The sequence below is a fragment of the Aythya fuligula genome, chromosome 19 (genome assembly GCF_009819795.1).
Source record: "Aythya fuligula isolate bAytFul2 chromosome 19, bAytFul2.pri, whole genome shotgun sequence".
NCBI classification, from domain to species: Eukaryota; Metazoa; Chordata; class Aves; order Anseriformes; family Anatidae; genus Aythya; species Aythya fuligula.
Window position 1 is genome coordinate 11,399,971 of NC_045577.1, and position 12,859 is coordinate 11,412,829.

At 43.4% G+C, this 12,859-nt stretch overlaps 1 protein-coding gene across 1 annotated transcript in view; it reads left to right on the forward strand.

Moving 5' to 3' along the window:
- Nucleotides 1-12,859, forward strand: part of RABL6 (RAB, member RAS oncogene family like 6) — a 56,607-nt gene that overhangs the window by 27,003 nt on the left and 16,745 nt on the right. Inside the window, exons 8-9 of the mRNA XM_032200056.1 lie at nucleotides 2,290-2,393; nucleotides 11,772-12,130. Of these exons, the coding sequence (XP_032055947.1) occupies nucleotides 2,290-2,393; nucleotides 11,772-12,130 (463 nt within the window). The remainder of the gene's footprint in view (nucleotides 1-2,289; nucleotides 2,394-11,771; nucleotides 12,131-12,859) is intronic.

A 12,859-nucleotide genomic window follows, 5' to 3' on the forward strand; every position in this document is an offset into this window, starting at 1 on the left:
TGCTGGTGGCCCACATAATTTGCTAATAGGATCTGGTCACCCAGGCCTTCAGAGTGCTGCACTGGAAAGTGACAGAATATTGCAGACAGCTGAAATTGCCATTTCCCAGGAAGCACTTGAAAGTGGCATTCAGCCAAAGCATTGGTCTGCAGCACATGATTTATTCCCTCCTTTTGGGTCGTTGCTAAAAATAATCTGCTTCTTTAATATTTTAATACCAGCATGGTAAAATAGAATTTTTGCATTTAGAAGTCCATTATTAGTAATTATCTTTTTGCAAAGTTAGATGCAAATTTCTCTTGATTAAATCTAAGTTCTGAATTTACTGTGATCTGTGAAAATGGAGATAAATAAAACTCAGGTGTATGTCTTCCTTCTAAAGTATGAGGAAAGTCAAATCACTTGTTTAATAAAAGCCCTTACCTAAGTGCATAAGATAAGCACTGGAGAGCAGTGTTCCCTCTGTATCTGTTTATTCAGTTAATTAGATCATCATGTATTTCACTTCTGTTAGGAAAGAGGACAAGTAATCAGAATAGTTTCCTCTTTTTTTGGCCTGATTTTTGCTTGTAGTCTACGAATAATACAAAAGGATGAAATTTGTTACTTCTAAAATCTTCTAAAAGGATGCAGGAACCGTACAAGCATTTAAAGTCACTTAGTACAGATTAGTACATCTTCTTTTTAGTGTACCGAGTTTAAATGTATAGCATGTTTTACTGAAACTTTGTCTATACCACAATGAATGAATTTCAAGTTAACTGATGACTTTATAGTTCTTTGTATACGTTTTAATTGAACTCAAATTTCCATCTGCATAGAGTTATATGATGAATAAAGATTACCTGGTGTGGTAGTTTTACCCTGCCGGGCAGCTGAACTCCACCTTGACTGCTCTCACTCCCCCTCCTCAAAGGGAAAGGGGTGGGGAAAATACATTGGAAAGGACTCAAGGGTTGAGATACGAGTAGGGAGATCACTTGAGTTATTGTTGTGGATAAAACAAACTCAGCATAGGGAGATTAATGTAATTTATTACCTATCCCTAGCAGACTAGAACAGTGAGAAGCTAAAAACACCTTTTCCCCCCACCCCCCACCCCTTCAACATCCTCCCCCCAAGTGGCTCAGGGGAATGGGGGCTGCAGTCAGTCCCTGACACTTCATCTCTGCTTCTCCTTCATGGTCACTCTGCAACACAGGATCCCTCTCGCAGGATGCCATCCTTCCCGAACTGATTCTGTGTGGGCTTCCCACAGACAGCAGCTCTTCAAGAACTGCTCCAATACGGGTCTGTACCACGGGGTCCCTCTGTCAAGAGCAAACTGCTCCAGCACACCTCCTCCAGGCCACATCTGCCTGCTCCACCGGGGGCTCCTCCACAGGCTGCAGTGTGGAGATCTGCTCCATGTGGGACCCATGGGCTGCAGGGGCACAGCCTGCTCTACCAGGGGCCTCTCCACAGGCCGCAGGGGAACTGCTGCTGTGTGTCTGGAGCACCTCCTGCCCTCCTGCTGCACTGACCTTGGGGGCTGCAGGGCTGCTTCTCACTCCTCTCTCCCAGCTGCTGTTGTGCAGTGTTCTTGTTTTTTTTTTTTTTGCTTGTTTGTTTTGTTTTTCTTTCTTAAATTTCTCTCACAGAGGCATAACTAGCATCACTCGTGGTTTGGCTCTGTTCAGCAGTGAAAATCTGTTTCAGCAGAAATCTGTTGGAAATGTAGAAAGGGAAGGACCGAATTAAAAAAACTTACATATTTTACATAAGCGAAGCCTACTTGCTTTATTTCACATTTGAAATGAACTCAGGTGTGTTTGTCCCCCATCTGCAGGACAGCAACTGAAGACAGCTTCTAAAATTTCACTGAGCTGACAGGCTGTGGTTGCTCATCTGCCCCAACATTTAAAAAAAAAAAAATATGTTGTGAGGTTTTGCACTGAGTCCTGCTCCCAGAAGGGCTTATTTATGAACTGGTTGTACAACTGTTTTGCACAGAATTTGATACTGTTCTTCAAATGCAACTAGTGATCCTGTATCTGATACAGTTTAGCTCTCAGAACAGATTGCTTTCTTACAGTCAGACTTTCTGGATTAACATACTTTTGCTACCACTTCTGTTTCCCATTATGCTTCTGTATTTAAACTGAACACCATGAAATGGTCCAAAGCTCCTGTTTAATTCATTGCTGTGGGTAGAGTGGTGACACCAGATCTCACTGCACCCTGTGAGCACACAGAGATCTGTTACGATGACCCTTCCTGCTCAGACCCAGCTTGTTTTCCTTTCTTCAGCGGGAGACATTGCTACGGCAGCTGGAGACGAATCAGCTGGATATTGATGCAACTTTGGAGGAGCTGTCAGTGCAGCAAGAGACAGAAGATCAAAACTACGAACTGTATGTCATTGAGCAATCTTTTCTAACTGTTTCGTTGCAGTCTAGGTGTCATACGAATGTTGGGCAGCCCCAGCTATGGCATGTGGTCAGACTGAAGTGTTGTGAGTGACATTTGGCGTTTCTTTGGATCTTGCAAAATGTTACTTAAGTGGCATCTCCTGAAATAAAGCATGCACTTTGGGATCCCTGTCAAAGGGTCTGGTTCCTACAAGCATGTGATCTGTGGGAGGGCAGTGGAGGTGGAGTTGAGCGGTACAACTTGAGGCAGCACGTGGTAAAGAGATTATAGATAAATACGTTGCAGCCTCTAATGGAGAAAGGGGTTATTTTCCACTTCTCTAATGCTCAGCGCACAAGTTAATTCCTTTTCTTCTGGCTGTTGCATTCCTGTGTACTGCATATCTTGGGATAGGCAGAAATTAGTAGCTACAACACTGTTGTTCACTTTGAATACTTCTAGTCTCCTCAGCACATTTCTGGTTTGAAACAGTGACTAGTTCCTGCCTTGTGTTTATTCACTGCCTCATCTGTTCTCTTGGTGCTTGAAATGAGCATTTTCCAGAGTTAGCCCTGCAAAGCCAATATATCTGTAGCACAGTGAGATGGAATCTCTTCAGATTTTTATATTGCTGGCACGTTTTCCATGAATTTCTATTGCAAGATCTTCATTACTGTAACACGCAAGTCAAGTCAACCCCAGAATGAATTGGAAAGAGATTCTTTACAGGCATCTTTAGCTGTAAGTTAGAATCAATGATTATGAAATATTCATGCACAGCCATTTTGATAAGCAATTTTAGACCAAGTTTCAAGTTCCATAAACTTGGTCAGTGTGTTTCTCTTTGTGAGAGCATTGGAATAGTCAGTATACACACAAAGCAGTACTGTTTCGAGTATTCACCTCATTTGTTTCCTTAGGGAATGGATAGTTTTTTCATGCCTTCAGCAATTCTCTTGATAACCCTACTCAAAGGACTGGGCTACGTGGGCTGTTCCGTCAGAGTATTTTCCAGTGTTTTTTATACCGTATCAGTAATGGGAAAATACTTAAAAGAATCAGGACTTGGCAGAGCTGTGCCAAGCTTACACAAGAAGATGTTGCTACCTATTCACTTGTCACCCTTGTACCAGCTTTAGTATTTACTGGACCCTCACAAGAACCAATTCAAATCACAAATCAGATCACAAATGCAGCAGAAAACTGACACCTACCAATACCTACTTCTGGATTAGCTTTTGCCACATGAGTGGCGTGAGGGCTTGCTCTGAGAAACACCTGCTCAACACCAGAGCTTAATGGAAGCAACAAGAGATGGGTCTGGCAGATGCGGGGTGGGAGGACCTAGTTCCAGCAATAGATGTTGCGTTAGATCGTCCCATCCAGTGTAACCACACCAGCATACAACTTTTTATAATATTGGGGTGCTTCCACTGCAAGAGAGTACCCTTTCTGTAGTACTTACTCATGCAGACACACAGTGATTACTAAAAAAAGGCATCATTTGCAATGTGGCAGAATCCAGAATCCTAAGGCCTAACTGGTCCAGGCAGTACACACTAACAAGTCAAAAGGCATTATTGCTTTTTACAACCTCAAAAGAGCTTTCAGTGCAGTCTGTAGTGGCAAGCTTCATCTCTGTAGAAGCTCTTGGGCCACCTGAAGGTAATCCAAAGCCAGATAACCATTTGGCCCATATGTCAGTTCCCTGTTGTTTTACCAAACTAGCTTGTGAGCACAGGAAAAACAGGAGTTGGGGTCTGTGCACCTGAAGTACTTCAAAGATGCCCACAGCCCAGACAGGCAGAGTAGCTGCCCCTCTCCTGTGCTTCAGAACAGAGTGCTGTAGCAAGGGACTGCTGTTCAGCTGCTGGGGAGGGCTTGAACTGCAAACGACTAATTGCATTATTATGTTGAATAACTGGCTTAACAGGGTGAAAGAAATACCTTAGCTCTGATAACTCTGAGAAGAGGAGTTGCTTGGAAATTAAAAGCAAGACTTTTTCCTAGAATTCTGGTTTAGCAAACAAGCTGATTTTTCATGCAGCTGGCCAAATTCAATTCAGCTACTGCAAGCTTGTCAGTATACTCGCACCAATGTTCTTTGCTTTCAGAAACTAATGCTTCTTTACAGAAAGGTCCTCAAAATATCTGTGGATGCTTCCTGGATTGAGCCACTGATTCCCTCCCCCCCCCCCCCCCCCCCCCAAAAAAAAAAAAAAAAAGCACAAGGCCATGTCATGCCCATCTACTTTGACCAGAGTGACTAAAATAGAGTGCTATTTGAGGATTTTTGAGGTTTTTCTCTGTGCCTCAGCTGGATATGAAAGGTCTGTTTCAGAGGCACCTCTGAAGCACATGAGCTGCAAGGGGTTACTTCTATCACAGAGTTGGAAGGATACTCTCCCTACAAATATACATGTATATTTTATATCCCTTCAGGAGCTCTTCAGTTCCTGACCTTGAGTCCTTCAGCCTAGGTCCTGATTTAAAGAAATAAGCACACTCATATGGGAAGGAACACAGGTTTGGGTAAAGTTCTGATTCTTGGCAAGCTGCTTAGGCTGGTGAGTGGAGTATTTGTAGACACATTGGCAGTAGCTGGTGGGAATTAGGGTTTGCTAATTAGGCAGGTCTTTAGGTTTGCTAGTTAGGCAGGTCTTCAGTGCTCTTGAATAGGGCTTGGGAAGGTCTCGCATCCCTGCTTGACAGATGCCCATCCTCTGGTTTTGAGATTACTATGTTTATCATGCTACTGTGGTTGTTGTCAAAATGAGCACCTGACGTGTTTTACTTTGACACCCTCTTGTTGCAGCACATGTATTCATGCAGTTTAACTTGTTGACCCTTAGCAGATGTGCCACCCTTGTGTTGGCTTCTTGGATTTAGATGGTACTTGGAGTGTTGCTGTCAGTCACCACAAGTTGCTTAGCAAGGGGAAGGTGTCTACATGCACTGGGGGCTGCAGGCCTTGGGTGCAGTGGGGCTGCTGCATCACCTCATTTGAGGTAGTTCCTGCTTTCCTTACGTTCACCATCTTTTGCTGACATAAAATCAGGCAGTGGAGCCTACAGTGTGGCAGTGCTTGTCTCAATTATTTCATTCACCCCTGTGCATGTCTGGTAGCTGCTCTGTCACAATGACAGATGCTAAATTTGGATCAGTGAGAACAGAAGGAGCACAAGAACTCTTCATCGTGCTGTGTCTGGGTACCTGAGGACAAAACGTCATTGCTCTAAAATGTGTATCCCAAAGAAAACACGAGGTGGCACACAACACTGCCTCATCCAGCTTATGTAAGCAATCCCTTGGCAGCTGCTGGCCGAGCTTTGCCTGTGTAATGCATGTTTAGAGGCTTCCAGCTCTTTCCCTCTGCTTAGTCTCTGCCTGCCACACCATTTGCTCTGTTGCTTTCCCTGTGGTGTCTCAAAATTTACGTTCTCAATACAGCTAAAAATACATTTCAGCATTTTTTCAGTTTCTGAATTCTTACTAAACAGCAATCACTTTCCTGACATCTGAATTTGTAATATGCTCAGTTTTTCTATGTTGTGTCCATCTTATCTCCTCTCACAAAGGAAACTTTTTATACATTGTTTGTTCAGTTACAGCATGTCTGTTCCCTCACTGAATGGAGATGCACATGGAGAAGTATTTTTAGGAAATTATGGAAGCTCTTCCTGCATATTTTTTTAGGAACTAGTTGAAATGCTTTTAGAAGTTAAGTAAATCTAATCTGTGCTTTTGATGAACTTTTATGTTTTGCTGGATTTTTTTTCTAATATTTTCTTCTTAATATTAAAGAACATAATTTTATTTCAAGGGTTAAGGATTCAATTATCTTTGAATTACCTTTTTTTTTTTTTTTTCCCAGAGATTAATATAAATTATTTAAAAGGAATACTGAAGTTTTTCTTTGTGAGAAGTCCCATCTTCTCTCACAATCAGTTTTGAGAAACTTCAGGAAACTATCTATAAACCACTATGTGATTGTTTGATTTATAAGCATCTGAAATCCAATTTATGAACAATTGAGGTGAAAAAGAAATAAAATGTCAGATCACTTTACTGTTGGTGTTTAAGAGCTCTCAAGCAAACTTTTAGTCAGGCTTTGCAAAAATATATTCAAAGAGACTGAACTGCAGATTATTTGAGATATTGTATGATCTGGGGTACAACTTTAGTAGTGGTAGAGTCTGTCTGCCAAGTGATGGAATTCCTTCTAGATGCTTCCTCAGTGCTGCCGTACAACTGGCATCTGCACTGTCAGGTAATCCTGGAGAGCCAGGTGCTACTGTCCTGTCAGAAGATGATGAAACAGTGACTGTAGAAAGGCGTTTGCTCTCTCCTAATGAGGACTCTTATTTTGGGAAACATGCTTCCTGTATTAGACAGCTTTATTTACTACAAAGTCATTTGTTGGGGTTTTGGGTTTTGTTTGCTGGTTTGTTTTTCATGCATCGAGCACAGGCCTTAAGTTTGCAACAACCATGGTACAGAGTAGTGCCAAATGTCTGACAGGAGAACTTGCTGCTACAGATGCTCTCCAGTATCTTCAGCTGTATCGAAATACAGGTCTGGAATCTCACTGGCCAAAAGCTGAAGTGCGCAGTACCAGTTAGGAAAGTAAACCCGCTTTTGTTTTCTTTTCTCCTTCCCCTACCTTTATCGTCTCAGCTTGCTGTGAGTCACTGTTCCTATCAGATCAGGAGCCAGTGTGTACTAAATGGGACTCTAGGTCACTTTTTTTGTGTGGCTGCATTAAGAATTAATCGCACCTGGTCCTATCATCATGGATCTTGCCAGAGAACTGGAGAAAGTGGAGTGTATCCAGAATGTTGTAGAGGGGCATTGTCCTGCTCCGTTAGTTTTGTGTCAAATGGAAAACCTGAGGAACATCAGGGGAGGGATGGAACATCAGGCCTGGACAGCCAGCGTCAGTCCAGCTTCTGCTGACAACTAATTTCACATTCAGGAACCTGAACAAGTGGAAATCTAACCTTCTATGCAATAAAGCCAATGAAATTAATGTCACAGGGTTTATTAATCTTCATTTTCACAATTAATAAAATGACCTGAAGTATTTCTTACCATATGAAATCCATTTGAAAAGTTGATCACAAAACAGAACAAGGACCCAAAAAGCTTCAGGCTGCTCCTGTGTTCAATGGTAAATGAATACAAACACTGACAATTTTAGGACTGAGTCCTTTTGTACCCTTTTTTGGTTTGTTCTGTGCACAGAGCAATACTAACCTCAGGCCCTGATGAGTTTTTGTTCCTGCAGATCATGTTCATCTTTAAAACTGCATAGAAGTCTCCTCTTGTGAACAGTCCCAACACCAAGTGAATTATTCAGGGATTTTGAGGATGTGGACTTGTTATTCAGCCTGAAATGGAAGGATTGAAATGCAAACAAGGAACCCACGTGGGTGTGGACAGATAACCCATCTGAACTTACATGGCACATTTGCTGTCTCTAAAATGAGAACAAGTATATGCAGGTCACAGCATGAGTGTATCAATTGTGCATCAATGGTCTACAAAATCTAGTATGAATATGAAACTGCTTGTTTAGCAGTAAGATCTCAAGTGAGGCCATTTACAAAGGACTGCCAAAAAGGATACAACAAGGAACACAATAGCCAGATTGTATAGAATATGAGAAAAAAGAGAAGTGACAAGTTTGGCCTGCTGTGTTCCTAAAACAGCCATGATCGTGCCTCTGAAGAGGGTGTGTAAAGTCAGAGAAAGTATTCATGCATTATGTAGTATTTTTGAAGTGTGGAGGATGCTTAGACACCTCCACCCTGGAAATTACTGAGAACTTGCTGGCAGCATTTTCATGTATGCTGTTTTTCCACCCACCTCTTCCACAGAAGAAGATATGAATATGAAAGCTCAGCATAGGTGCATTATGCAGCACATGTAAAACCGGTATCAGACCATGCTTATTTCTCTGTTGTCATGGCACATAAGAGAGTTTGGCCCATGTGTCTAGTTTAGGATAAGGAAGGTCACATGAAGAGCATGTGCCAGAACTGTCCTTGGTGCTGTGCTGGATGGAGTAAGAGCCTGTGTCATGCTGTCCCCAAATAACCAGTTGTACCTTTCTACTAAAAATAATCTTGCTGTGTCTTGTTCTTATGCCCTTCAGATGAGCAAGGCATAGGAGCAGGTGCAGAAGGGAGCCTGCATGTGTGCTACTCCCCAGACTAGCTGAGCTAGAGGGAAGAATGACAGTCTTTACACTTCAATCGTGTAGCATTTTTTCCCTCCAGCTCTTAAAATGCGTGTGTTTCTGTAGAAGAAACAGGTGGTATTCACAGCCCTCCCTCCTTCTGGAGATGGCCACTTGCCCAGAACAAAGCAGGTTGTTTCCAAACTGGGTAGCTTTGACAGAACAAAGTACGGTAAATCTTCAATAGCCTGATATTGTAAAGAGTGTCCTGCACTTCATTGGGACCAGCTTTAAATACTCTTCAAGCTCAATATTCTTTATCCTCTTATGACTACATATGCTCTTTGTATGTACTTGATACAGGATCCTGTTCCACAGTCTTCAGTACACAATAGTCTTAATAGACCCTACCTGAGTCACCCAGCTGCCTTGATTGTGGGACAGTGTTGTGATCAATAATGCAGTAGTTGTTCAGTTCTGTTTGCATGTAGCCTTGGCGAGTTAGGTGCTCACACAGGCTGGCAGAGCTGCTCATAGCCAGAAAGCTCAGCTCAGCCAAGAGAGCAAGCAGAACTGGCATCAGTACCTCGGATGCTGGCTGTAGCAGTTACCAAGCTTGCAGGTCTTCCAGCTGGGAGCACTGTTGCTATAAACAGGAATAGGGGTGCATGTAGATCAGTTGGCATTCATTTCTCTCCACATTTGGGAGGTATGTCTTTAACCCTGAGCAGGATTTGGGAGAAGGCATCAGTACCATGAAGCAGAACTATTCAGCCATCCTGCCTTCAGCTCATCAGGAGCCCTGAATCCAAGCTTGGAGGGGTGAGCTGATGGAATTTATCACTCAATGCTTCTGGTGTAGATTTGCAGAGCTGCACATCCTATGCAGGGAAGCATCTTGGATAGTTTTTCACGCCGCAGCAATTTTGTGGGTTCAGAGCATTCACTTATTTGGATAAGGGCTGAATTACAGGTACCCTTCCGTGGTTTATCTTTCCTTCACCACAAATGCAGTGCATAATCTGCCGTGGGGGATACCTTGTCAAGAAAGGAGTGATGTGTAATTCCTTGGTCCCACAGCACAGTGAAAGACATGCATTGAAAATACACTGTTAGAGTCTTGCGGTCTGTGCACGATGCATTGCGCACCTTCCAAACAAACCTGGGTACTGTCTCCACAGAGACATCTGTACTTGTATGTGCAAGAGTTAAAATCCTTTGTGTTTTCTGTTTGTCATGTGACAAATCCATGCATCATTTTCAGCGGGTTGTGTTGTTGCACAGCTCACCCCAGCTACGAGTCCCTTGGGAGGGAGGATGCTGGAATGGATGCTTTGTCGCATGCTCTGATTGCAGTTCTGATCGGAGCTTGTTTTGTTGTACTCAGCATAGGTAGAATAAACATGTAAGCCTTGCTCAAGATCCTGGTGGAAGCATCAGGTTAGCACAGCACTAATTTAGCTGCCTTGACAGCAGTCTCAGGGGAGAGGCAGAGAACGGGCCATGTGACGGCCTGGCTACTATCCTGCTCCTCACAGGCATCACTGCATTTGAAGTCTTCTGGCCTGGGCTTCTGGAACGAGCAAGGCAAGTCTTTCCTAGCCATGCAGACGTGGTGAACTTGGAGCAAGAACACCTGTTCCCTAGTCTTTGAGCAGATGACTATTTCCTTTGCATTGTTGAATTTCTTCACATTTCTGCTTTTCACAGTCATCCAGTTCTTTCTCTTTCTTGTCCCTGTCTTATATATCGATGAACTACTTGCAACTTCATGAACATATCTATGGTCTTTGTACCACTTACTGAAATACTAAAATGCATCTCAAGGCTATCTCTTGAGGAACTCTACCAAGGACTTCTTTCCTATCAAATACCACTTTTTAGTGCTGCCCTTTATCCTTTCTTTAGCTGTTTTTTCCATTTTAACTACCAGCTTCCTGGGGTTTTTCACTGGGGCTCCAGACATCTTGTGGACATAAAGTATATTAATTTGTTTCATAAACATGTATTGGGTTCCTCCTTAAAATAGAAAATATCTCAAGGAAGTTGTAGAATCTTTTAGCCCATAATGTTTGCTTGTGCTTAGAAAGCATTCCAGTGAAGTTGCCTGTCTGTCTGAACTCCCTGCAGGACAAGGTCATGCTCTGCATTGTAGAGCAGTCTCCATTTCAACATATTCATTGCCTGGAGCACAACCAAATCTGTCTTGCAGAAGCAGTTGGACCTAGAGCCTCTGGGCACATGAGTTTATTAGGCTCAATGAAAGGAAGCAAGACAATGACACTTGATAGATTTTATACATGATACACTTCAGGTATCCTATCTGTATATCTTTGACGTGCTACATGTAACAGATCTTACTTTGAGACCATTCTATAGAAAAAGCCTTTTCATTTCATCAAGCTTGTGAAAAGACCATTAACCAAATGGGCTGCAGAAGGAGGCTGCAGCAGGATCAGACTTGGTTTCATTTTTCAAAAGGATGTAGCGTTTTACCCTTTCTGATGGTTCAGGCTTTAATGTTCTTTGAGTCAGGAATCCAACCAGGACCGCAGTTTGCTTCAGAGCATCTGCTGCTTGGTTCAAGTGGCTCCCACACATGGCGTGTGTGTACAAGGGAAGAGACTGCACATATATCTGCATGTTGTGAGAATAATTGCAGTCAGTCCTCTGAGCCTCTGGATAGCTGTTTTTTTTTTTTTTTGTTCTGTTTTGTTTTGTTTTGTTTTGTTTTTAAATTCAAGGATTCTCCTCACAAATCCATTCTTGGCTGAAAGAAGATGTTTTCATAGTATTTAAGATTTCCTGAACGCTTTTATCTCTTCTGCAGAATGTAGAAATGTGCCATTCCTGTAGCACTTACTCCCTTAGAGGCATATGTCCAAGTACTGACTTAAGGCTGAGTTTCAAGCCCTGGCACACTGCTATAGTCTATCTGTCCAGGGCGTTCCCGGCAGCATTACAAATGTAGGTTTCATCCTGCAGTGCAGAACAGGTTGGGATTCTCCACACTATCATACAAATCATGTGACTTTAGTGCACATGGGTGAACCAGATTTATCGTGACCCAGGGAGTTGTGGCAGCTCTGAAATCAGGCCTGTACCCTCCCAGCTCACCATGTAGTCAAAGCAGCACAGCATTGTACTCTGTTGAGCATGTTTTCTCCATTACTTATATTTGTAATTTATCTTCCTGCAGCTTCCTTGAAATGATGGAAGCCCGAAGTCGAGGACACACGTCACCACCGACAACTAATGGGCAAAGCCCTTCCTCTGGTTCCCAGTCACCCATAGTACCTCCAAGTTCCATGTCGACAGGCAGTTCCAGCCCTGGCACCCCACAGCCACCACAGCCTCTTTCCACAAGCTCTGCCATCTCTCCTGAACCCCCCTCATCTTTTTCACCAGTGCCTGCACCTGAGGCTCAGCAGCCGCATATGCCTCTACCAGCTACCACCACCCCAGCACCTCCAGCTGCAGCCCCACCTCCGAAGCGCAGCATCATTTCACGTCTTTTTGGGACATCTCCTGCGCCAGACCCCTCTCCTCCCCAGCCAGGTATGTGTAGACAGGGTGTCACCCATGGGTGTTTCTCTGTTTTCTTTTCTGCTTTTCCACAGTGAGAGGCCAAGCGAACAGTTGTCTGAGAAACCTAGCCCCTGTTTTTGTGCAACGTGTCCAAGGAGAGCTACATGGTCACTTGCTTCTTTTCTCCTGATCAGCGTTTTTGTTTGTCTCTGTGTTGGACTTGGACAGGGGCTGTCCAGCCAGCTGGACAGCGGCTGTAGTGTGCTTCATGAGGAAGGTACTAAGCACCCAGGGGACACTAATAAAATAGTTGTCAGCTTCCTAGCAGGAGCACATACACCTCTTGAATAGCAAGAAAAATCATCAGAGAAGCTATTTGAAGCACTGTCTTCACAGAAGTCTGGCAGCTGAAAGGGGCTCCTATGTGTTAACAGCAAGCAGCAGAGTGCTGGTTTTAAAGGTTATTCAGCCAGAAATGATCACGTAAGTCCAGGCTCTGCAATGGATTCCCCTCCAGGGAAATAAGCTCCTTTGAAGATGGGCTGCTCTCCTCCTCAGACAGTCTTGATTTCTTCCTTAGCACTAGTAAACAATGGAGCAGAGTGGCACAGCATTCAGTCCAAACCCTGGCTAGATGAAGTTGCAGGGCAGAAGCATTGAGAGGTTTGCTGCATTCTTTTTTACTGATCTGGACCTTAATTTGCCTGTCACATTCACTTTGTTTGTGAAGCTGACTGGAGTTGCAGAGCTGGCACTGCC